Here is a 26,521-nt window from a genome sequence, read left to right as displayed (position 1 = left end):
GTCCTTCAGGGGGGTGCCCAAAACAGGGGGAGCCAGGACCTGAGTGAGGGCAGAGGGAGGGAGAAGAGGCTTGGGGCTGGGGATGCTGAGGGATTGCCTCAAACGTCCTGTGACCTTCCAGCCACCCCGAATCTTGTTCCGGAGTATTTTACAGGCACCTCAAGGCCTCTGAGCCTGACCTCATCAAACTGTTGATTCAAATCGAATTATTTATTGAATAGACTCAAACTCTGAAAGCTTTTAAGTCAGCGCCCGTCTTGATCCCTATCTGCTCTGGGTCTTGATTAAATCAAACTCAGCCCTCCATGGTGATGCTGAAGCCCCGGCCCCGGAGAGGCCGGCGGGGGAGGGAGGAAAGCCCCTGGGGGGAGGAAGGACACCTACTAAGTGCCCAGCGCCCACGCATTAGCTACCGTCCTCACTGTCGCCACCTCCAGCTCAGGTTGGACAGGAAGGGATCGGAGGCAGCGAAGTCTCGGAGCCTGAACGGAAGCAGGATGTGTGCGCGGCACAGACCACGCAGCAGCCGGGCCCGCGTTTAGCCTCGGTGAAGCCCCTTGCAGTCTAAGACTGCCTCTCCAAAATCCCCACTCTTTCCGGGCCACCAAAGGGCAAAGCGCATCCTGCATTTATAAATCTCCCGCTGGAGACTGGGAATGGGCACCCTCAGCACCACCTGCCTAGAAAGACTCCATCGGCACAGGGGTCCTTGTTCGCCCTGACGCTCGGGCCCCTGAGGGACTGCCATCGGCTCGGGAAGCGCTCTGCACACCGTCTCTGTCCACCTCACCGTGGGACTTTGAGCCACGTGGACGTCCCACCCCCAGCTGTCATCACCTCTGCAGGGAAGGACTGGATGCTACTTTGTATCAGTGCACGTCGAGAGGCCCTCAGACCGCTGGGGTTCACGGCTCAAACCTGCTCAGACCCTGCATTCACAACACGGAATTCTAAAATTCTATCTATGAAAAATGGAGAGAGAGAGAGACACCATAGGACCACAGAACCAAATCTGATTTTAAATAGGATGGGGTAACAATGCAGTAACATGATACATAAACAGAAGTGATCTGAAAATCTCAAATGCCAACTCCACCAGAATGCAAAATCTATGAAACAGAGCTTCCCAAAGTTGGTGCCAAGGAAAACCAATCCCAGGAAATGCTCAGCAGAACAAAAATAATATAATACATAAATATTAAAATGCATAAATAAAAGGGAATTAAAATTAATTTGATTTAATTTAAATTTAAAATGAAATGACAGTTCAATAAAATCAAAATGAAAGATTATGGTCTCGGATGAGATGGAGAAATGCCTCCCAAGCTCCTCTTGGAGACGTACGATGTGTGTTAATGTGTCAGACATCCCCAAAGTCCTACTGCAAAGAAATTTGGTTGATTTTCAACCTAAGAATGTTTACCAAACTTATAGGACCACAAAATATGTATTTTCTAGAAACACCTATGACCTTGTCATTCAGCAAACATTGACCCTGCTCCTCTCCCCTCCCGCATTGGTGCGGGGTTGGACCCTGTAAGTTGCTTTGGGCTATAGAATTCTAGCAAATGTGAGGTGAGTAGAAGCCATAAACGTGCTTGTGTGGTTCGCTCGGTTCTTGAGCTGCAGTGTGGTGCATGGGAAGAACACACCTTTGTGGCCTCCGTCCCGTCAGCTTGGGTCCCAGAACAAATACAGATGAAGTAGGCCATGCCCACCAGCAGAGCTTCCCATGCACGCCCCATGCAAGGCAGCCAAACCAGTCAACCCAGGGGTGTGAGGATAAGTACGTGGTACATGCCACTGAGTTTGGGGTGACTTGTTACACAGCATTGTTGTCACTGTAGATGACTAATACACCACCCCACAGAATTCCTAAATCCCAAGGGAGGAAACTTGACTAGCCAATAAACAAAGGAAAGTATGTCGAGGCTCATGAAGAATCACAAAGATGTGCAATAAAACCACACCGGACTACACTCTCACGCCCGCCTGAGTGCAGACCTATGAAGCCTGACGACGGTCCCAGAGATGCGGAGCGGGAGTCACTCCGCAGACAGCCTGGCAGCAGGGAGAGAAGAAGGAAGGTGGGGACGCAGGTGTGGATGCTCACGGCAGCCCTGATGGGAATACCAAAATCTGGGGGGAGAAAAATCCTCACGCTCCCCCAGCAGGGGGATGCATAGATCAGCCGGCTTACGTGTGCTGCACGGATAAATCACCAAAACCGAGTTGAGAGTACAAATCAGATTTCAAAAGGCAGCATGATGCCATTTATATCAATTCTTAAAACATGCTAAACAGTAGAACACATCAATTGCGGACAAACACATACATGTTTAGTTAATATTGAATGCATACTCGGGGATGGTCCCCGCCAATTCCAACCAGTGGTTTCTTCTGGGTGGGCGATGGCGGGGTGCAGGGGATGGGAGGAGGGAGGAGAGAGCTGGGCTTGATCAGAATCTGGAAGAGTGCATTTCTTGAAGAGACAGAGATCACAGGCAGGAAAAAAATTAACATCTGTGACAGCGAAGGACCCGGTATTGGGCTAGGCCAGACTCTACGCTAAATTTCCGTGGCTTCACCCGTACTGTTCCCGCTCACCGTCCACTGGCCCACACTAACCAGATGACCCCACAATAACTACCAGGGAGGCTAGGGAAGGAAGGAAACGCTTGGATTACTTGGTGAGCCCTGGACCATCTCTGACACATGGTACCCAGTCCATTCTACGATTCTTGTATACAACAAAGATTGCATGGTTAATTCAACATAGAAGGAAGAGAACCACCAAAGGCAGGGGATGCCACCAAGTCACTCTGGGAGAAAAGCTGAGACCCACACCCACCCCAGTATTCCCGAGGTTGCCGCTGGCTGAAGGTCCTGCCCAAGATCACACGTGCCAGGGGAACAGTAGGGCTGGCGTGGCCTTCATACATCCTGGTTCAGGGATGGGGCTGGCACAGTGTCAAGTGGGCTATGGGCCTGGGGCTGCCATTTCACGTGGCTTTGCCCACAGCCATGCTCCATGTGAGGCTGCAGGCAGTCCCAGGGCCTGCGCCACAGCAGAGAGCAGCAGGGCAGTGAAAGGGAGGCCAAGGTCCACTTTCTCCCTGGCTCAGGATGCTCCCAGTCCCCTCCTACTCTGCACGACAGCCTCAGAGCCAACTCTGTGCTCCTGGCCCCCACACCATCCCCTAGGATGGCCCTGTAGATGTAAAGAGTTCTCTAGGTCACGTATTTCCCAAGAACCATATCCCCACTCTGTTTCAGGGGTGCCCTTGTCTGTTTGCCCAGGAATGATCTCAGTTTTCAAGCTGCTGGCCCAGCGTCCTGGGAACCCCCTCAGTTCCCGTTGGCCGCCCCGTGTCCCCCAGCCCCTGGGAACAGCCCCGAACCAGGAGAAGAACCGAGCGACATCCTCCTATAGGCAGGGTATGGGGGGGGTGTGGAGCCTCTACAGATCATGTCGTTCTTAGTTTCCTATTCCAAACACTATTTATCTTCACCTTGAAGCCGCCGCGGCTCTACCACGGAGTAGACACAAACTGAACATCAACTCTCTGCTGGACCGTGAGTGCCCACGATCTACACTTGCCTCTGTAGCTTCCGGCTCTGGCCGCTGAAATCCCCCGCGCCCGGACGAGGAGGGTTGGGCTGCACAGGTGTCAGCCTTGGGAAGCCAGCAGGGATGAGTGAGCAGGACCAGACCGTGTGCGTGTGTGCGTCTCAAGGGGAGAGGGTGGGAGGGGCAGCAAGGGGAGAAGGTGGGAAGCGCTACGGGGCCCCACCAAGGATGAAGCCATGGAAAGGGAGCACAGCTGAGGCTGGAGAACCAGGGACACGTGCAAGAGCCAGCAAGCAAGTCAGATCTGGGTGGTGTGGCCAGAGGGCTGATGACCGTGCAGTGAGCTGAACGGCAGAGCCAAGCCCATGTGTCCATGACCTCCAGAGACGGTGCGTGGCCTCATTTGGAAAAGGGGTGGTTGTGGGTGTAATTCAGTTACAGCTCTTGAGATGAGATCACCCCGGATCACCCGGGTGGGCCCTAAAATCTAATGGCAAGTGTCCTCATAAGGCACACACAGAGGAGGACACACAAAGGAGAGGCCATGGGACAGGGCCTGGAGTGCCCTCAGCCCCAGGAGCGGAAAGAGACAGGAAGGACGCTGCTCTGGAACTTCAGGGGCAGCCCGGCCCCGCCCACACCTCTGTCTGGGGGCTGGGAGAGAACAAACTCCTGTTGCTTTCATCCTTTGTTCCAGTGGCCCCAGGACCTTCCCACAGATGGACATTAGGCAAGTGCCGGGCAGGCTGGTCTGAGCGAGAGTGCTCCTCAGCTTGTCCTCAGCCCTGGGGCTCCAGGACCGAAGGGGCTGGCGGGGACCAGCTCTGAAGCCAGCCTGCTCTCCCGGGGACGGGCTCACTGCGGCCCGATCCCAAAGAAAGGGGCAGGCTGTTGGATCAGCGAAGCCCACTGGGGGCAGATGCTGCTGACGTGCAGCCCATGAAATGCGGGACAATGAAAGATGCACTCAGCTTAGATTTCGGGGAGCCATTTCCAGAATGTAAATACCATACCTATCACTAAAAATGTACTGGCAGCAGGGCACCTGGGTGGCTCAGACGGTTAAGTGTCTGCCTTCGGCTCAGGTCATGGTCCCAGGGTCCTGGGATTGAACCCCACATCGGGCTCCCTGCTCATCAGGGAGCCTGCTTCTCCCTCTGCCTCTCCCTGCTGCTCCCCCTGCTTATGCTCTCTCTCTCTCTCTCTCTCTCTGCCAAATAAATAAATAAAATCTTTAAAAAAAAATGTATTGCTGGTGACCACACAGGAGAATCCCTGGGAGGCTGGGGGCGCGTCCACTGTGGGTGGCTTTAATACGTGCGCTCCAGGCTCGGGCTCTGCCAGCCCCATCCACGCGGGCCTTGTACGGCAGATGGCGGAGGCGTGGCACCCCACGCAAGACCAGTGGCAATCTTTCCACTTCTAAAGACGCTCACCCAAGTCCCCAAATAGAGAGAATATGAGCCGATCATGTTCGCAAGTGTGAGTGGCAGTTAAACACAGAAGCTGCTCACCCTCGCCAAGAACCCAAGGGACACAAAGGAGAGTGGCCTCGCACCGCGGGGCCTAGCAGGTGCAGGCCAGCCCGCCGGGAACCGCTCACCCTCTGGCTCGCTCTCTGGCTCGGTTGTCACTCCCCGAGATTCTGCCCAGGGAACAAAATGAGGAGGAAAACCACACATCTACATGCTTTATGGTGACGGCGTGGCTTAGCATCGGAAGGAATCTAGTATATGTGCTGCCGAAGCGAGCACAGCATCGGAAGGAATCTACTCCCCCGTGAGTTTGCGGCCCCAGAGCACGCTGATGCAGACACGGGCCCACAGGGACAAACTGGAAACAGATGCGTGAGGAAAGGAGAACGCGAGACGCTATTCCACATCTGACTCTATAAATACGTCCGCGTGAGACAGATAAACAGGAAGGAATGGTGCTGAACAGGGACGGGGGTGATCCTGACATGACTAATGGCTTTGCATGTATTTTTAATAAGGGAGAGGAAATATCTGCGTACAGACAGTGATGAGAACATGGAGAATTAAAGTCCGTTGATTTGCTTTGAAGAAAACCTCCATCGAGACTGTGCGCCCTTCTAGGGACGTTTCAGGTCGGCTGGCTGGGTGCACACTCTCCGAGGCAGGGGCAGGTCAGGACCTGGGGCTCGGGGCGGAGCGGAGGGAGCCCCCGTCGGAGCAGCCCCGAGGTGGGTGGTTGGCCTCTCTCTCAGCTTCTCTACTTTCATCTGAAGAATCTGAGTCTGGAGCCCGTAAGCAAGAAGGCCCGGCCCCCACGCCACGGGGGCTGGCCCAAATCCGCTGTCCCCACCGTGTCCCCCATGAGGATGGGCAGCTCTGTCCCGTGGGCACAGATCACACCGCGGAGGGCTGTTCCCTGTCGAAACAACATTTACGACACCCCATCTCCTCCGTGTGTGGCCCACGGAGATGCTGCAGAGAGTGGAGGACCCCCGGCACTCGGGATGGTCAGCGGGTGCAGAGGAAGGAAGAGCCCCCACTTCAGGACTCGGCCGGCATGCAGCAGGCCGGGCCGATGAGGGGACTACAGAAATCTGCTTGGGAGAAGAGAAGACTCAGGTGCCTCTGCTCACTGTGTAGCCCCAGCACCCGTCCTTGGACCAACCACCTAGCGAGGCGAAACGCCCTCCACGGGCCAGCCCTTCTCCGGGGGCCTCAGCCTGAAACCGGTCCCAGAACACAAACCCTCAAAGGGCTGCAACGAGACGTCGCTGGGACTGGAGTGCTCAGGCCATTTTCCACTCTCATCCCAAATGCCGAGCACCTCCCACGACACTGAGTGGCATTTTTGAAAGCAACCCTCCTACCTCTCCTTGGTGGGTGAGCTGCTTTGAGGCACAGGATGAAAATCCACCAACACATGAGGTCATGGGGGGGCGGGCAGGACAACATCTGTCCTCTTTGCAGGATGCGGGCTCCTTTCCCTGAGGCTGGTGGGGGAACTGGGGGGCAGGCTGGGGCGTCTACAGGGTGAACCCGGCCGAGAGGAGCCGACTAGCAAAGGTGCTCAGGCTGCAGGGGGTAGAAGAACGCAGGGCAGTACAAGTGGCTTACTGCCCAGACTCAGCACCATCAGCACCCCCAGTGACCAGGCCAGGGGCCCCAAGGCGACACCATCCCTTATACAACAAGGAAAGGACCCAGCTCGAGGTGCCATTTCAACACCTTCCCAAAGCATCACGGAAATCCCCCAAGAGCCAACAAACTCAATCATCATGCTCCTGCCCTAGAAGCAAAGCCAAAATCCAAAAATAAATCAACTCGAGGGGGCTGCACACACACACCACACACACACACACACACACACACAGGAGTCCTGATGAGCAGATTTGGGTGTTGTTTATGGATTTCAAATAGAAAAATGAATTAATTATTACTTGAGAAACACATCTTGAAAACCAAAATGGTTCAACACCCAGGGAACGTGGGAGCGGCGAACGGCGCTTGCAGGAAACAGAATCCTCGCCCGAGAAAAGCTTTGAAAGGACAGCCTGGGACGCTGGGAGCCTCCCTTCCCCCTTCCCCGGTGAGCAGGTGTAAATATCGAAGACGATAGTAACCGAAATGATTTCTCAAAACCTCCTCTCCCACCTCGTTTAAAACATCAAAGGGGCTGCTTAATGTTCTTGGGCTGAATTCACATCTCACATATAAAGAGATATCCCCCGACGCCGGTGGGTTATTTATTTACCAAGGTCTTCAGCTGAGCCAGGAAGAAAGAAACATGTCCGCACACAATGAGGGTAATCGGCGTATTTGGTGGGCTCTGGGAGCCGCGTCTGAAGCCCAGGGCACGGGTGGAGGGCATTTGTGCACTGACCTGAATTCACAATGCAAACCCTCTACCTCCGGGGAGGAGAGAAGGAAGGGGGGAGGAAACACGGAAAGAAAAGCAAGCGAAGACGCTTTCTAAAGGGCTGTCTCTTCTCCAGGGCTGTGCGTGCCCACCCACGAAACCCTCAATTGCCCTCCATGTCTCCCACACGCATTGCGTAGCCAAAAGGAAGCTGGGAGACCGTCAACTCAGGGCTGCTCTAGCCGGGCGTGGGGGTCTCGGCCCTCGGCCCAGGGAGATGTGCAGGTGCATAAGGAGAAAGGCCCACCCTCGGGGTGACTTACCGCCACAGAGAACTTTCCAGAACCTTCCCCATGTCTGCATGGTAATACTTCGTCAGGATCAAGATCACCTGTGGTGGCAACAGAGAGACAGAAATCAGTGGGTTCCAAGGCTCTGAAAGAGGAATATGATGACACCCCTCCCCACCACCACCACCCAGGATTTGGGGCATTGTGTTGACCCTCAGCTGCCTAGGCCTTTCTGTCAGGCTTCCCGGGGTCTCCAGCCAGCCTGCAGCAGAGCACCTAGACACAAGGCTTGTGTCTGCTCCGAAACCTCACCCCGCTCTTCACAGTGGCTTTGGGAACATCCCAATCCCGTGAGGTCCACCTGGTAGCTGCCAGGAAACAGTCAAACCCAACCCTGGACCATCTCAAACTGGGGCCAAAGGGAGAGCCGCGGGGGTGGCCCAGGCTGGGCAGAGAACGCCTCTGACAAGTCTTCTGAAGATGGGGACTTGGAGAACAGCCAAGGACACCCACCGGGGCTGCACCCAAGACAAGAGGAGGCCCCAGAAGGGCCAGCTGTGGTTACTCCCCTCCAAGCGCTGGCTGATGGAGGAGCCAGACATGGGGTGTGGAAGGCCCAAGAACAGCCCAGCGGGCCAGCGGTGGGCCCCCCACCATCGACAGCGCCCACGCTGTTTCGAGGCTGCCAAACGACTCACCACACGCACTGGGCCCCGCGTGACCAAGCCCGTCCCATCTCGCGCCCCTGCAGCAAAGGCAACTGCTCGTCCTGATGACAACGCCTGTGTTTAAGAGCACCCAAAAGTTCTCGCAGACACGCGGAGGAGCAAGAACAACAGAAAGGAAGTGAGGATTTGCCTGGCCAGCGGGAAAAAGCGCCTTCTCCCCAATTACTTCACTGGCCGATGCATTTTCCCATACATCAAATTTCATTTCACTCCTTACCAGTCCCTATTAGCTGCTCCTAACACTCCCGTTGCCATGGGAACCCCGGGAGGTAACCGGGGAACACCCTCCCCACTGCTCCCAGCTAATCTGGGGTCAGCACAACCTCCTGGGCTCTCGGATTTGGGGGCGTGGCTGCCCCCACACGCGGTCTGGCTGATCTTCCTTTGCCCAGTGATGAAAGCAGGGAAGGCATGAGGCAGGGATGCCGGCCACGCCGGGACAGTGTGCATCCTGGGGGCAGCGATGATCAAAAACAAACTCGAGGCCTCGTCCGCGGAGGCCTGATCAGCCCTGCCCTGCTTGGGAACAAAGCAATTTTCTCCTCTCGGGCTCTCGGGCTGCCTGAGCCAAGCAGGAATCCTCCGAAGACCGAGGGAGGCCGGCAGAGTGACAGGGCCTGGACGTGCAGGAGACAAGCGTATTTTTAACCTATTGATTTATATTTTATAGTCTTGCTGTTCCCAGAGGGGATTTCGAGGAGCCAGAGTGTGACAGCTGGAAGGGACCTCAAAGTCTGTTTAATCCAGCCCCGCCAAGGTAAAATCCTCAATCCAACATCCTTATCACACCCCAGCTATCAGAGCCTTACCCACACACTTCAAGGGGTGGGGAGCTCACCCCCTAACATGGCGCTCTGGCCCTTCTGCAGGCTGAGCTCCTTGTCCAGTGGTTTCTGCTGCTGGGACTCCTGCCCTGGGGTCCCTCTGTAGGCGGGGCTAGTGCCCTGCGCACCCCCTTCTGGGCAGGGCTCTCCACTTAGACCCACCCCCTTCATTCTGAGCACCAACCCCACGGGGCCTTTGGGACCCTCCTCCTGCCGCCACCCCGAATTCCTTGGATAATTCCTCCTGGACTCCCTGACCTCAGTCTAACAAACAGCACCTCCAGGAAGTCTCCCAAGCCCCCCCCCCCAACCTGGTTCATGCCTCCCACCCTTCCCAAGACCCTGTGCTCTCCCCTCCAGCACCGTTCCTGGGGCCGGTTTCCACCACTTGATGATGAGCCCTTTGGGGGAGGGGACTGTGTCTTGCTTCATGTCCCAGCGCTGGGCGCGGCTCCTGCTGACAGGACTAAGGCAATGAAGCCAGGAGAGACGAGTGCCCCGGGCCAGGGCCCCGTCCCCCTGCCCTGGCCATCCACTCACAAGTCACCCTCTGCCATCCAGAATACACACCGTCCACTCCTCATGCAAGGGGACAGAATCGCTCTGCTGGTACCACCATAACCCAGGAAGCTGAATGAGCATTTGGGCTCCGGAGGCCAGGAACTGGGGCTGTCCTTGCCCGGGGCTGGGACCAGGAGCCCCCGCAAGAGGGGTCAGCCTTGGGGGAGCCCAGCAGGCACCCCTGACTCTGCAGCTGGTGGCAGAAGGAGCCCTCTGCTTTGGGGTCAGCCCCTCCAAGCCTGACATACCTCAGTTCCCCACCTGCCGAGAGGAAGTAATACCCAGCTCCCTGTGATAGTGAGGATGCCGGAGCGAGCAGCCACCAAGAAGGGGCCACGCTCTCGCTCACGCTCGCTGGTGTCAGCTCTGTCCCCGACCCACGCGCCGCACCAGGTGACTCAGCCCACGCACATCAACCCGCTTTACACCCGGGACCCAGGGGGCAGCTGCAGGTATCATCCGCACCGACAGATGAAGGAACGAAAGCAGAGAGAGCGTAAGCACTGTGTGCACAGCCAAGGAGCACCCGAGCCCACCTGGGACCCCGGGCGATGCTCCTCGGCACTTGGGGTAAGGCCAGGTCTCCACCATCTGCGCTGCGGGTACCGTCCTGAAATTCGCCCAAGTGTTTGAACGAGGGCCCCATGTTTTCATTACTTCTTGAAACTTGTTTCAAAGAACTAAAAACTATGGGCTGCCCTTCTGGGGGTCCTCTGTTAACAGCTTTGGATATGAAATATCCCAGGGACCATTTTCCGGTGGCTGGCCTGTTCCCGCAGCTCTGGGGTGCTTTGATCCGGTGGGAGTTGGGGTTTCTGTGCCCCAGCCGTCACCAACGGTCTCCTCCCAACCCCTGAGCCCACCGCCCGCCCACACAACTCCTTCCAGACAGTCAGGAACGCCCAAGGAGGAGACCAGGATTGAGAACTGCCCCGTCAGAGGGAGGATGGGTCCCACGTCAGCCCTGTGTCTCCTCTCCTCACTTCCAGCCCCCCAGGCCCAGGAGGTGGGTGGGATCATAGTGGGGGTGCTGCTCCTGACTCCCCGGATGACCCATCCCCTAGGTCCAGCCAACCCGTGACTCCAGTGAGAGAAGCCGAGCTCCCTGGGCTTCCCAGCCCTGTTTGTCCTTGAGCCTGCTGGGCTATGGGCTCCATCAGGCAGGGGACATGATCCACTTCGTTCCACCCGAATTCCCAGGGCCTAGCACAGAGCAAGAGTGCACCAATATTCATTGAATGAATGAATGAATGAATGAATATCCCTGCCCAGAAGCAGATCCAGGGAGGAGGCAGTCCTTCAGGCTGCGGCCACAGCCAACCCCAGCCGACCCCGCTACCCACTGCTGCCAGGGAGTGGGGGGAATCCCTCCAGAGCCCATCCACCTGGACCACCCTCTCCTTCTGACACCAACAAACACCACCTGAGGGTCCAGAACTTGCCCCGTTCTTGAGACCCCCAGCTCGTTCACAGCAGTCCCTGCCCAAGCCTCAGGGGAGGGATCTCAGAATCCTGGTGGGATGCAGCCCACCCCCTTCCCAGGGACAGCACACATGAGGTGTCCCCATCCAGAGTGTGCCAGGTAGCCAGGACCAGTGGGCTGGGGTGTGACCCGAGCAGCGCCCCAGGGCCTCCCACTCAGAAGGGCCTGCTCTTGGTTTTGCTCTGCTGTCCCCATCCTGAAATTCTTTAAAAATGTTTGAACAAAGGGCCCTATGTTTTCACAAAGAAATGGACCCTGTGAATAGCATAGCTGGGCTTGACATGGCCCAGTCTGGAACCCCCTGCAGCCCCTCGCAGGGTTGGAGTGTGTCTGCGGACACCTAGTCCTTCCAAGCCTGCTGAATCTCACCCCCAGCCCAGCGAAGCGGGAGGACAGGCCGAGGGGGGCTGGCAGGAGGCATCAGATTTGACACCGGAGCCCAGTGGAACTTGGGACGGCTTCATCCAAAGCCCGCCTTTAGAAATGGAGAAACAGATTCAGAGAAGGGAAGGGGGCTCAGCAGGGGCAGGCCTGGGTCTCCCGAGAGCCCCATCCGGGGCCCAGGGGTAAGCGTCCGGGGACGGGAGCTGTGGGCCTCACCAGCCTGGTGAGGCGCGGAGAGGCAGCCCAGGGCTCTCTCCCCAAGAAGGAAAAGAAACCCTAACTCATGCAGAGACCCTCTGCAGGTCGGTGAGCCCCCTCCTCGGCCACCACCAGCCTGCATCCTTCCCCCTCCACAAGCCAATTCCAGACCCAGACGGTGAGTTGCTGCCCCCACGACACCCGACGTGCCCTTCACTCCCCTGCTCTGTACAATGCACTTAGAAACAAGGTGGCGGGTCTGTCCCTCAAAGCTCCTGGAAACAGCCCTGCAGTTGGAGGACCCAGCAGAGTAGCCAACCAGCAGGGGACCCTTAAGTGGCACGAGCAGATCTGCCAGGCTGAGAGGAGGCTGGCTCAGGGGCAGTGTCAGGGCCCAGGGCTGCAGAGGTCCGCAGCACAACAATGAACATCTCCACCTACAAACGGTATCCACCTTTATCAGGTGCCCCTGGCACAGCTGGTACCATGTCTCCAATGGAAGAAAACAAACAAGGAGGGTGCGGGGCATGGGGACAAGCCTGGCCCTCTGAGCCTCGGTTTCCTTAACCATGCATCGGGGCAGACTCAGGTAGGACCTCACAAGGCTGCCAGAAGGGTGATGTCCATCCACACAGGCTTACGCCAGAAATGAGAGCACAGATGCCTGGAGCCCAGGCCCCTCCCCCTGTGCGGCCACTAGCACGTGTCTAGGTCAGCATCCTGGGGAAGGAGTCCCCACAGCGGCACTGACCAGAGGTCCTGCAGCCTCCTGTGAAACACTGGGCCTCTGCCTGCGGCCAGCATGCAGGCAGGCCCCCTTCGACAGCACGGTCATGAGCGGAGACACAAGTCCTTCGTGCGGGCGGATCGCTGAGCCGGGTGCCTTCCAAGGGCTCAAGAATAATCCAAGACAAGTAACAAATACTCAGGCTCAATTCAGCTCTCCATCAATGAGCACACTGCACGCACACACACACACACACACACACACACACACAAGCCAAGAATTCGGGCTCAACTGTGAACTCTGCAAATGGACTTCCCCTCAAAAAAAAGGGAAAATGCAGAGGTGGCCCATGAGGGTCAGGCCTCTAAGGACCCAGAAGGCCCCCCTGCACTCTGATGTCCCCCCGGCCAATCGGGACAGGGCCGGCCCGTGGCATGGTGAGGCGAGGGCCTCGCTGCTCACACTGGGGTCTGTGACCAGCCATGCACACTGCCCCGGAGATCCTAGAAATGCAGAATCTGGATGTGGCCCCACCCCCGATCTGCTCACTCAGAATCTGTGTTCTAACATTAACGTTTAAGAAACCACACTGGCATATCTCTGCACCCAAAAAAGCCCTGGGTCCCCATCTGCTCACCCCCATCAGAAGCTGGATCTCCTCCTATCACTCAAGACGGCCCCATCCTCTCCATCCTCATGCAGCTGACCTGTCCCCTGTTGACCAACAAAAAACACACACCACCCTCAGGCACACACCCACCATCATGACTCTCAGTCACCCCAGGGCCTTTGCACATGCTGGTTCCTGTGCTTACCGCCCTCCTCCTGCCCCTCTGCTCTGCCTCCCTCCTGCTCATTCTTAAAACCACTTCCTCCTGAAGGCTTCCCAGCCACCACAGGCTGTGAGCCCCAGGAGGGCAGGCACCAAGTCCGCCTCTATCAGCACTCTCCCAAGCCTAGCCAAGTGCCAGCACATAGTGAGAGTCTGATAAATAACTGCTAGTGAACTCATCAGCGGCAAACCAGCTCCAAAAAGCCAGGAATGACTCCTAATGTGGCCTCACCCCACCCCACCCCACCTGTCCACTTTCCCAGGTGTAGAAGTTGATGCCAGAATGTGTACAACATTCCATCCTCTCAGAACACCAGAACACACGGGGTTAGGAGCCCACCTAGGACTGAGGCCCAGAGAGGGGAGGGGTCCGGACCAGGGATCCCCACAGAACCCCACTCCTGGCTCTCTGCACCATGATGCACTGAGCCCCATGGGAGAGATGCTGAGGATGGGAAGGAGGTCAGGGTCTTCCACCATGCACCAACTGTGCCCATTACACAGATGAGTAAACTGAGGAACAGAGACATAAAACAATGGCCCCAAGATCATACAGCTAGCATTTGATATGGGAACACGCAGAATAAATGAGGCATCAAGTGTTGAGAAAAGGGAGGTCAAAAAAGAAGGCAGAGAATAAGATGTTTTATGGTGAATTCAAGTATTCATTCAACAAACAGTCTTATTGCTCACTCTGGTGGGCATGGGGATCCACAGAGAAGGAACAGCCAGGGTCCCAGCAGCACAGGCACCCACTGTCCCGTGGGCCCGTCGATGATGACATTCCCTCCACACTCCAGGCTTCCAGGATGCTCAGGAGAGCATGCCAAGGTGTGTTAAGCCGTCTGTAAACACACGTCCATGCACAGAAGGGGGGAAGGCCACCCACACTCAGGGATCTTCGCGCACACAAAGGGATGCTTTCTCTCCTGAGCTGTGAGCTAAGGCGCCCTCCTGGGTGTGTCTTTGTGGGGGCCTGGTCCAGCCACACCATCCTACATCCTGTTCCAAAAGAAGATGAGACTCTCGGAGAGGCCGTGGGCTGTTCCTGGGCCCCAGCAGGAGGGCAGCCTGTGGACTGCGGCGGCTGGTTTCACCTGCCCCACCACTGCTCATGCCCGAGCACTTGTCTAAAAAAAATGAGAAAAAAGTCCCTGCTCCATCCTTCCCAACCTCACTGGGAGGTGAAGGTGCCTCGGAGAATGGGGATCAAAAGACTTTAAAAACTGTCAACCGTTCTCCTGGGGGATGGGGCTGATGACCAAAATCACTGGAGGGAATCACTCTTATTCTGTTACTTGAAAGAGAACCCACCCAAATATTCACAGCGATTTGGGAATCTGACCGGTTTGTCTTCTGAGAGCAGAAGCGCTCTGAGGCTGCACCTGTTCTCCGGAGATGCTGACGGCCGCGCCCCCGGAGTGAGGCCCCTGATTTGGCCCTACAGACGGGACGTGATTCTCGGCACAGGCTCGTCGGCCACACAAACATCCCACACTCGTCGAGGAGGCTGATCCACAACTGGTGGGGAGGGAAGGTGAGGGACATCGGGATGGCCTCCCTCCTGGGCAAATCAGCGCCGGCAGTCCCTCCCGGAGGCTCCCCAGGCTGGTGGCCCCAGCCTGGCCAGGGCACGTCTGGGAGGTGGCAGCTTGCTGGCTGGCCTTTGTGTGAGGCCCGTGGGCCCTGGTGTCACTGTCTACCTGTACTTGGAAGGATGCCAGTCCAGGGCAGATAGAACCGGCGAGCAAAGGAGCCCCTAGATTCCAGGACCTTCAACATGCTGCCTGTGGGGGTATAAAGATACAACCACAGTGAAGCTAACACCGAACAGCTCATAAAACCACAGCCCGTCGACCCCGTGGCCGCTCCTCAGGAGCTATTCTGTAGACGTCCTTGTGCATATGGAATAATGGATGTCCAAAGTCATTTCCTGCAACACCATAATAGTCAGAGACCGGAAACAGGCCGGGATAGATGGCCTGCAGCCCGGCCACCCTCGGGAGCACCACACAGCTGTACAAGAGCGAGGGAGCACCTGGGACGGTGCAGACGGGTCTGAAGCATGCATGCTAGGCGAAGGGAGCCACGTGACCAACAGCACGGTGTCACCACATCCTGTTAACACACGGGAGACGTAAAAACCACCGGACTCCTGTACACTTGGAAAGGGCTAAAATGGTGAATTTCGGGTCACTCGAATGTTATCTCAACTGAAAAAGAAAATGAGCGAGGTTAGGATCTGTAGTCGCGTTCCCCCACAGCCACACGACGACGCGCTGGACGGGAACGGGGCTACTCTTAGGTGGCGGAGGGGGCACGGGAAGGAGCAGCAGATTCTCACCGGAGACCGTTTACTGCTGCTAACACTGAGCCCGGGGCTGAGTCACCGACTGCGTGTTCACACCTCGGGCACGTGTGCGCACACTGGGCCACACACCCGCCCCGGCGAGCAGTCACCCCAGGTAGCTAAGCCTGACGTTCCCCAGCCCTCATGCTGGGGACTCCTTCTCCCTCCTGCCCTCAAAACACAATAAAGATGCTCATTTTCATGCCGGGGGGGACGGGTGCCCGTGGCAGGGTGAAGACTAGACCCTGATGAACGCATTCATTTGGCACTCAATAAATGTCCGTTACCTCTCTCTCCCAGCGAAGGCCACTCGAGAAACCCAATCCTGAGCTGGGGGGTGGCTGGGCTGTGGAGGTGTTGGACCAGGTGACAATGCAGTCAGGCAGCGTCACCCTAACCGGGCCCGGCTGTGAGTCCTGGCAGGGGAAGGGTGTCGGACGCCACCCCCCTCCCCCTGCCTGTGCAAGCACAGGGGCCTCGTCCCGATGCTCACAGGTATGGCGCAGCGTGAGAGACGGAACACACATTCCCCTCCTTCGCTTCCCCCTACAGCCCTGCAGATCGGCACCATCATTCCCACCGCCTGGATTGGGAGCAGAGGTGTAGACTGGGGCAGTAGTGACCGCAAGGATGCGCTCCAGAGAGCTGGAATCGGGCTGGTCTGAAACCAAGACTGTGGCTCTTTCTAGAACAGCACCTTGTGGAGCTCTCCCCAGCCTGAACAAAAGAGGAAGGGCTTCCTGCTGACCCACCATGCTGGCCTTCCCCTTCAACCAGCAGGCGGGGCTGGCCCCCACCCCACGGCCCCAGGAAGGCAGCAGGGCTTGGCTCTGCACACCTTCTACCCAAGAGGCCTCCTCGATGAAGAAATCCAGTCCATTTAAGGGAGCCGATTCTGCATTTATCTACCAGGGAGAGGAATCCTGTTTCTCTCTGCCCAAGACGGCCCGGGGGAGGGGAAGGAAACTGCAGGTGCTGGTTCTCCGAGGGCCAGGCCTTGGTCAATCCCACTGCCACGCTGCAGACACCAAGGGCTGCTAGCTCAGGCCCGCCCTCATCCACGCCTGCCACCCACCCCAGGAGCCTCACCCCCTCTCCATCTACTTACGCCATGAGGCCTCCGTGATTCTCTAAGCTGGCAGGATCCCCACAGGCCCCAGGAGCTCCCTGAGGTTCTCACTCCGGGTGGGCCTACTTGCCAAAGCTGCTGTTACATGAGGCATCTCGCTCCACCAGAATCTTCCGCAGAGCAGAGAGCCTGGCTCCCGCCACTTGCCAGAGCCCTCCTGACACAGCGCTCCAGCCCCCTGGCTCCAGGCTCCTCAGCAGAGCCTTGAAGGACTTCATGGGGGACGACCATGTTCCTGGAGGCCCGAGGGTCTCATCTGGATCCTGGCTCTACAGCTTATGAGCTGTGTATTCCTCGGCTTGGCCCCTGGGCAGCTCAGGCTGCTCGTCTATGACATGGGGATGATGATGCAGCTTCCAGAGCTGGACAGAGAAGAGAGGAGTTTGGTGTGCCCACGGCGAGCACAGCACTTGGGGTTAGGGGGTTGGTTTGGGGAGTACTGGTTAGTAACACGTGTGAGGCGGTCTACATGAGCCGCTGTGTATACTGAGATGCCCACGAGAGTTTGTTCAACCTGCCGACTCCCCACCTCCGACACATCTGCCCCTCGCCTCAGACACATCTGCCCCCCTCTGTGCTGGTTGCCCTTTCTTCTCGGACAGACCCCTGCACCTCTCCACCACTCAGCTGGTGGTCCTTCTTACTGGCTCAGCAGAGACACCACCTCCACCAGAAAGCCTTCCAGGATGTCTCCAGACTAAGGTTGCCAGCGTTTGCTCAAGTATTACGTCCTCCGGGCTGGGCCCCTTCCCCTCACCACCTGCTGCGCCCCCGATGAGGCCCATTGCTGGGGAAGGCGCATAGCCTTGGAGCTGGCCAAGCCTGAGTGTGAACCCTCACACGCTGTGTGGCATCCCCATTGGCTCTGGTGTCACCTCCTAATCGGCAACACTGGCAGATAATGGCCACACATCCCTGAGAGGCTAGGATCTTAAGTGTGCTACCATGTTCACAGGGCCTGGCGCCCTGCCTGACAAATGACTGTCCAGTCCCTCCTCCACGACCAGAGTGAGAGATGGGCCTGGCCGCCCTCGGTGCCGCCGTGTCACGCTCTGAATCTCCCGGGCTGCTGGGGCCCTGCCGCCGCCCAAGTGCAGGAACGGAGGCCGGGGGCTGCCCGGCGAGTCCAGACTTGGACCTGACTCCATCTCGCTGGTGGTGCGCGTGCAACCTCCTCCCTGTCCCCCACCGAGAAGCTGCCGCCCCCGGGAGCAGGGGAGGGTCTGAGAGGGTCCAGTCTAGTGCTCTCTGGAAGCAGAAGTTGTGAGGCCACTCTAGAAGGGCCCTTCACTTGCAGAAGCGCTTGACCAGACAACGAGGGGGTCCCAGGACAGCACTCTGGTAGCCTGGGGAGCCAGCAGGAGGGTCTCTGATAAGGGTCTGGGGTTGGAAGGAAGCTCAAACCCTCCCTTCCAGGAAGAATGAAGGAGAATGTACATAAAGGATGTGCCAAACAAGGCAGGCGGGGCGTCCTGGACAGGAGCGCCAGCTTTAGCCCAAATGGAATGTTCTCCATGCAGGGGTCTGCGCCAGGGTCCTGGCTCTGGCCCCGTGGTGGGGAGGTCACACCCAGCTCTCCGCACTATCTCTGTGACTCCTTGCCGTTATTCTAAAATAAAATGTTATAATAAGAAAAGAGAGAAACTTGAAAGGTAGGTCACCCAGATGCAAACAAGAGAAAACAAAGCAAAGCCTCGCCCCTCCCCACCCTGGGGACCTCGGACGAGCATCACAGAGAGTCCCCGGAGACACAGCTGGGCCTGCGGCCACACTCAAGCCATGGCCTTGAACCCGCAACCCTGCCCACTAGGGGCCATGGGCCTTTCTGCCTGGGAGAGGCCAATAAGATGCGGCATCCACAGGGTAGGTTTGGGGGCATTCTCTTGGTCCCTGCAGGGTCCACACTGGTGGGACCCTCGTTACCCAGAGCAGCTGAAGTATAGACATCTGCAGAGCCGTGTCGCCAGAGCCCTATTCCTCCCTATTCCGGAGACACGACTGGCCTCAGCCTTCCCTGGAAGGTGTGGCTTTGAGGCTCGCTTCCGGCCCCCAGAATCCACAGAACATGGCAGGGGCACTGTACGTCACATGCGTGCCTGCGCCATGAAAATCTCCTCTTTGTCACCACCGTTCATTACAAGAGCACTGAGTCACGCTGTCCCGGTCCCCTGCTAAGATCCTTGCGGACATGATCTCCTGTAATCCTCCCCATGGCCCTGGTCACTGGGAACCAGCCCGTCCCCATTTTGCAGATGAGGACGTTGAGACACAGAGAGGGAGGTTATCTGTCCCAGGTCACACAGCTCAGATACCGCAGGGCTGGGCCTGGAGCTCAGCCATGGGCCTCAGGGGACCAGCCTAGAGAAAGAAGGGCTTCCCCCCACCCCCATGCACCCCAGTTTAGCAGGACAATGTGGGGACAGGTGGCAACAAAGCATGCCTCCCCCGAAGCCAGACTCCAGTCCCAGCTCTGGCCTCCAGAGGTGCCCGAAGCTGCCTCCCCTACGATGGGCCGGCAGGGGGCTGTCCTTGGCCTTGGCGGGTCCTGCCCTGAGCCAGATGCATCTGCGGCAGCCCCTCCCCTGCCAGGAGCTCACAGCGACGGGCAACGTCCCCACGAGGCCTTCCGTCAGGCTTTGCGTGGATGTTTTACGGTTCCAATTTCAGACCACGGCCTGGCCGTCTGTCACCACTCCTCTGAGAGCCCCCGTCCAACCCAAACGCCACATTAAGAAGGATTTATTCACAAGGCCTCAGCCCACCGCACAAACTGACCTACTCCCAGGAGCATCCAGGGCGGGGACCAGGGCGCCATCTCCACCTCCGCAGCCACACTTGGCAGGGTTTGGAGAAGGAAGGGATGACCGCGGGCAAGGACAGGGCGCTCCAGACACGCAGGACGCACAGCCGCGCACCTTGAACAGGCCCCGCCCAGTCCCCCTGTGTTCTTCACCTCGCCCCTGCTCTCCCTCCACTCAGCTTCTGGTTCCCCTGCCAGGCTTGGCCTCCCCCGCCCCTCCTCATCACGCACATCCGCGTTTCTAGACGGACTTGCCTCGGGCACGTCTATCTGGGAAGACTTCCGGAACATTCCGCCCACCTCCAGTCGAGGCTGGGGCCCCCTTTGGGTCCCCACAGAGCCTGGATATGGTGAGTTGAATGCAGGCCCCCAAAGCATGTCCACCTGGAACCTCTGAATGTGACCTTATTTGGGAAAGGGGCCTTTAGGATATAACTAAAAAGTTCGAGATGAGGGGCTCCTGGGTGGTGCAGTCAGTTGGGTGTCTGCCTTCGGCTCAGGCCATGATCTCAGAGTCCTGGGATCGAGTCCTATATTGGGCTCCCTGCGCAGCGGGGAGTCTGCGTCTCCCTCTCCCTCTACTGCTCCCCCTGCTTGTGTGCTCTCTCTCGCTGTCAAATAAATAAAACCTTTAAAAAAAAATCTCGAGATCATCCTGGAGTGGCCCTAAATCCAGTGACAAGTGTCCTTACAAAGAAAAGGAGAGATGGTCTTCAGGGAGGAGGCCACGTGAAGACAAAGGAAGAGACCGGGGCGATGCGTCTCCAAGTCCAGGAACAACCAAGGATCACCAGCAAACTCCCAGAAGCTGGGCGAGAGGCCTGGGGGGGAACCAGCCCTGCATGCGAGCCCTGATCCGGGACTCCAGGCCCCAGAGCAGGCAGAGAACAAACCCCTGTTGCCTCCATCCCCAGCCTGGGGTGCTTTGTTGCTGCCGCCGCAGGAGGCGAACACGGTGGCTCTCCCACAAACGTGGCTCATTGGCATGCCCTGTTCTTTCCTCCCGGAGACGGCAGCCTCCTAAGGGCAGGGCCATGGTTGTCCCTCTGTCTCTAGTCCCCAGGCAGGACAGATGGAGAAGCTGCTGGAGTGGGGGGTGCTGAGTAAGATGTCCTCCCCAGGCCCGGCTCTGGTGGCACCTCGGAGACCAGGTTATAGGTCGAATCACGTCCCTCCAAAAGGTCCTAACCCCTGGAACCTGGGAGTGTGACCTTCTCTAGAAATAGAGGAATTACCAGAGATCATGGGTGGGGGTGGGGGACTCTTAATCCAATATGACTGGTGTCCTCACAAAAAGAGGACATTTGGACACAGACAGACACGGAGGGAAGACAGCGCGGAGACACAGGTTGGAAATGCCCGTCTACAGCCAAGGAATGCCTGAAGTCACTAGACGCTGGGAGAGAGCTGGGAACCCTTCTCCCTCTGGGCCCTCGGAGGAAACCAACCTGCCCAGACCTCACCCCTGGGCTTCCAGCCTCCAGAGCTGCAAGGTGATACGTTTCTGCCCTTTAACCACGCAGATGCGTTGTGGCAGCCCACGGACATGGGCACGCACCCATTCTCCAGATGAGGACACAGAAGCTCAGCCTGATGCAGGGGACACAGCTGGGCCCTGGCAGGGCTGCGGTCTCCACCGGGGGCCCCGCCTGACCCCACAGTCAGGTGACCTTCCCACCACCCCAGACGGGAGGAAGGAACAGGGGGGCTCCCAGGGGCAGCCGGGCTCCTGCCTCCGAAAGCTCTAGCTCTCATCCCGGCCGCATGCGCCAGCACAGAGAGCCCAGGGCCCATCAATCAGGCACCCTTCACGGGCGCCAAACCTAATGTTTAAAAAAAAAGGGAGTTGAGAAGTAAGCTTCGAAAGGACTCCTATAAATCAAAAGCAGTCAGCAGAAAATAAATGGAGAACGTTACCCCTCTGTGGAAAATGGCATTTTACATCTAAGCTGTTTAAGGGATGATGTGTATGTTAATAGATGGGTCTTGGTAGACTTCCACCCCGGCTGTGCTTTGAAAATACTCTTTACTCTCCATTTCCAACCACCCAATTGGCCTTTATCCCACCTGTCACTCCTTCCTAAGTCGCCCTAAGGAAAATTATTAGTGAAATTTCAAGATCCTTATTCATTCATTCGTTCGTCCATTCATAGCTGTTCAATAGCTGTTCGGAACAATGTTCCTGCCTGCCTACCTGGCCGACTTGGCATTTTTCAGACCTGGTCGTGGCCATAAACGGTCACTGGAAATGCGGTCACGTGGATGGATCTTCTCTCAACATAGAAAGTGCCCGGGGCGTCTCCCGCAGGAGGGTGGTAACTGCCGGTCTGTTTTTAAACTCCTGTTTTTAAAACAGAAATTCCCTCCCCAGGCTCCAACGCCCTGCCCCTCCTCCTCGCCAGCGCCCCGCACGAGAACCATATGTTCACCACTTCCAAGAATTTCTCTTTGCAAATGGTGCTGTCACCTCTGAGCAGAGGGGCCCAGAACAAAGGAAGGGCAGGTGGTGGGAGGGGAGCCCTTGGCTGCCTCCAACTGGGAGGGCCAGGATGTTGGCCACAGCAGCCCCTGAAAATGTCCCGTGGCTTTATCCAGACAGGCCGCTCACCCCCAAAGGCCTGTGTCTCAGGGAAGCAGGGGGCCCGGTGGGCCAGATACCAGCTTGGAGAGAAGCCACTCGGGGCCCATCTGAGCTCTGCAAAGACTAATTTATCTTCTCGAGAAAGCTGGTGGGAGAGACCAACAATGAAATCCAGTCCCCATTTCTGGAATCCACCCCTCTTAGCCATCTGGGGAGCAAAATGACTTCTGGGGGCCCGAGGCACTTCAGCATTTCATGGGTTACTTCCTCCATAAAAAAAAAATATGAACAATTATATTTTATGGCTGCACTGGCATAAAAAAGAATATATTTGTATTATATATCAAAACATTTCCTTGACCTAAAAATTTTCTTCTTCTGATGCTAAAGGAAATTAAAACAATTTGTGGGTGCCTCCGTGTCCCGTGGGTCCTGACATGGAGCCCTGAGTCTGCAAGACACACGGCCCCATGGCCTCCCCACCAGCCCACCATGGTCCAGCCCCTTCTCCCCTGCCTCACCCCACAGCTCCCACCCCCTGCATGCCAGACTTGCAGCCGAAAACCCCCATTGCAGATGGGTCACGATACCCCTCCCCTCAACCCAGAACACTGACTCTGACATTTCCTCCAGTACGGGACCCTGTGAAGAAACCCAGGAAACCCATAAATGTATAGACAGGCCCATCAGCAGAGTTGTTCACCCCATTTTGGGGTTTACAGACCGGCCTGGGACCCAACCAGTCTATGGGGCCCGCAAGCACCTCCCATTCCCCTGTCCGGGCTCATCCCCGTGAAACTGCCGGCCTTGGGTCCTCTCTGGAGGGGCCTGCTCTCTGGGCCTTACTAGGCCATCCACTCTGGATTCAGCCTGGACATGTCACTTGGGAACTCACTTTACAGCCTACGGTAAAGCTACATAAAGACACAGGAGGAGGAGGATGCCCACCCCCAGGCATAAGCACCATGGTGTCTCCTGCTGCCCAGACTCCCTCGCGGGCAATCAAGACCTGCCCATCACCCACCGCTGCCAGCTCCAGACACCTCCAGCTCTACCCTGCTTTGGGGCCTGGCTCACCCCATTCCTCACCCTAAAATTCCTCCCCCAACCCCACGAGTGATACCACCCACCCTTCAGGGTTCCCCCAGGGGATTCAAAGCCCCCCCATCTCAAACCTTCCCAATGACTCCGTGTCCTTTGACCTTGTACCCCTGACTCCTCATTCATCTGCTGATTCTCCCCGTGGGGGCTCCTCAAGGGCCAGCTCTGAGGCTGGCGCCCACACGTCTGGGATGGCGAGGAGCTGGTGCCGGGAAGGAGGCTCGTCCCCGTCACCACCGCTGACCCCATCACATCTCGCCTCCTCTGACGGTTCACAATTGGGGGACTGCCCCCCTGCACTGAAGCCTCCTGGAGTACAAGGACTCACTTGTCCTGCCTCCCCATCACCCGGCACATGGTAGGTGCTCGGGCTGCATGTGGCTGTGGCCGGAATTTGTGCCCTGGAGTCCGGCTGTCACTGCAGAAGTGGGCAGGAACGACCCTGCCCCTCCCGAGGGACATCTGGGGAGGCTTGGAAGTAGATGTGTCTACTGTTCTGGGACAGAGAGAGAGAAGGAAGTGGGGGGAGGGGGAGGGCAGCTTTGGGAAAGCGGGCTCTCTGCAGAAAAGGAGCTTTCAGGTACAGCTGCCATGGTGCAAACATGCCTTTGATGTCACCTCCTGGGAAAGGCTGGCCTCTGATGCCACACGGCCGGCCCCCCTGGGGACTCACCTCCCAGCGCGGTGGTCCACGGGTCCGTCTGGGAGCCCCTGTGCCAGACACTCTCAGCTGGGCTCACAGGTCAATGGTCATCCCATCGGCACGGGACCAGGGACCACCGTCCAGTGTCGATCCCTCCGGGCCCACCTGCGCCATCCGTACCAGAATCACCCCTCAGGAGGCTATGTTATTAAGGTGATTTTTTTTTTAATCAATTCACTTCTTTTACTTAAACAGAAAACTTCACACTGTTTCCACAAGTGGAAAGCTAGCGTGATGAAAACAGTTCATTCCCTCCTACCGCACACGTGCGCCGTCTGCCCAAGATGAGCGAGCCAGGGCTTGAGGCCTGCCCTCGCTTTGTTAAAGGGAACCACAGAGCTGTTGGAAGCATGCTCACCCCTGCTCAGGCTGCTGTCCTTATTGTAGCATGGAAGACAATGGAAACAAGATGGGGGGGGGTCCCTCCAGGCCCTGAGGGTCACTGGATGCTCCTCTCCTGGCTCCTCCCTGGAAGCAGAAGACTTGGAAAAACATCCAGCTTCTCTGAATGCAGAATGCCCCACTTCAGCTTCCTCCCCAAGCCCCAACGATGACGCAGGAATCCAGTGACGGGGAGCTCACTACCTCACAAATGCAGCTCCCACATGACAGGACGCATCAGGGAGATTGTCGAAAGCTCTCAGCCACTTCAGCTTCTGTACAACACCAAGGGGACAACAAAACCCAGCCCCTCCCTGTGGATGCTATTTCTGTAAAGCCAAAAAGCCACGGAGGCTCATAGGCGAGAGCCGTAAACGTGGGCAGCGATTCTCCTCAGCGAGTCTCCTCAAATAGAGCGAGGCTTGCATGGGGCCCCGGATCCCAGGCAGGTGTTAAGCTGTCTTTGAGAACAGTGATCGTGGCCTCTGCAGGCCCTTATCTGGGCTTTCTGACACATGAACAGCCGTGACAGCCTTGGCCTTGCGGAGACTGCACCCAGGAGGGGGTTCTCCCGGTGACATCTTCAGAAACTGCTTACCTGAACATCCTCCAAGGCTCATGCCCTTTCTAGAAGTGGCCGTAGGGAGAAATCTTTGGTGGCCTGTGACAGGTGTACCCGGTCTCCCTAAGGCTGTCCCCGGCGAGAAGCCAGGGTGCCTCCGGCAGACTGGGGAGGGACCCGGAATGAGGCCTGTCGTCACAGTCATGCTGTGAATGTCAGAGATGAAGTACTTCGAGCAAAGCGCTTTTAAAATAACATTTGGCGATTTCTAAGAAGCAGATTTCTACAGCTGTCCTCACCGTGTTTTCTAATCGCACCCCATCTAAGGGACCTCGGGACTTTCCTGGAGGTCTTAGTGTAAATCTGACACACAAAGGACATATTCCCAGGGAGTCCCTTGCCTCCTGCTTAGAAAGAGTCCAAAGACCTCGGGGCCTGGGGGGTTCCCAGTCTTGCTAACCGGCTTGGCAAGCCACCCATCTATAAGACAGGACACCAGTAATGCCCGCACGCCCACTGGAAGAATGCTTAGTGGGCACCCTGATGCCATGCAAGTCTCACCTGTGGATGGTGCAGCCTCATTCAAACATCACCGCAAGACCTGCAGCACCCCAGCATGGCAGGCTTTCAGCTTGCATAGCCCCTATGACAGGGTGCTCCCCACCTCCCAAAGGCCCTTGCAGGTTTAGCTGAACCTATCTCCCTGAGTCGATCCTAACTCCACCTGGTGGGGCCACGCAGGCCGGTCTGCTCCCTACGGCCACCCTGCAGACCCAGCAGCAGCCCAAGGACCTCTCCCCTGCCCAAGGTCATATCACCCAGCTCCTGCTGACCTGGTACAAACAAATAAAGCAGGGGGGTAAACCACAGCCTGCGTGCAATTACTGAAAAAAAATCCTTATCTTCACAGCTAGTCCAAGTGGAGAGCTGCCCGTTCTTGGATGTGCCCCTCCAACCCGGCATCCTCAGCCACCCTCCCAGGCCCAGGGCCCCAGAGGGCAACAGAATTCCACGAAAACCGCACACTTCTGTTTTCACGTGTGTGGCTGACCCACTGAGGGCACCAGATCAGACAAAGGCAGGCTGTGTGTGCTACTGGAGAATTAAGCAGGATCGGCCAAGGGGCTCCCGTCTGCTGCCTGTCTCAGCCAAGGGCAGCTAAAAATGCCAAGAATTAGCCTGTGTCCAGGGTGGACAACGGGGCAAGAAGAGACATGTGACCCTTCAAAGCCCATGCTCTGGTTGGACAGACCAACCAGCTGGTTAATTCTCAGCCACCAGGGACCATCTGAACGGGCAGTGGGCCTGGAGAGTGTGGTAGAAACTGACAGCAGCTTGGCAATGCCATGAGCCAAGCCCAGCGCACAGGTGTTCTCCAGCGGTGGGGAGGGAGGCACCCCATCAGGTGCTTTAAATCATCTGAACAGACCCCCTGCAAGGACAAAACATTAGCGGGGAGGGAAGTGACCCCATCTTCTCGAATTT

The 26,521-nt window shown here is 57.2% G+C and overlaps 1 protein-coding gene across 2 annotated transcripts in view; it reads right to left on the bottom strand.

Moving 5' to 3' along the window:
• Positions 1 to 26,521, bottom strand: part of SORCS2 (sortilin related VPS10 domain containing receptor 2) — a 461,295-nt gene that overhangs the window by 266,910 nt on the left and 167,864 nt on the right. For both annotated transcript variants that reach the window (XM_088020885.1, XM_088020886.1), the window contains exon 2: positions 7,726 to 7,793. In XM_088020885.1, coding sequence (XP_087877011.1) covers positions 7,726 to 7,793 — 68 coding nt within the window. The remainder of the gene's footprint in view (positions 1 to 7,725; positions 7,794 to 26,521) is intronic.

This window comes from Eumetopias jubatus, unplaced genomic scaffold (genome assembly GCF_037043125.1).
Source record: "Eumetopias jubatus isolate StellerSeaLion01/CBP00866 unplaced genomic scaffold, mEumJub1_p1.0 scaffold_2, whole genome shotgun sequence".
NCBI classification, from domain to species: Eukaryota; Metazoa; Chordata; class Mammalia; order Carnivora; family Otariidae; genus Eumetopias; species Eumetopias jubatus.
Note: the sequence above shows the minus strand (reverse complement) of the source record. Positions and strands in the feature narration are given on the sequence as shown.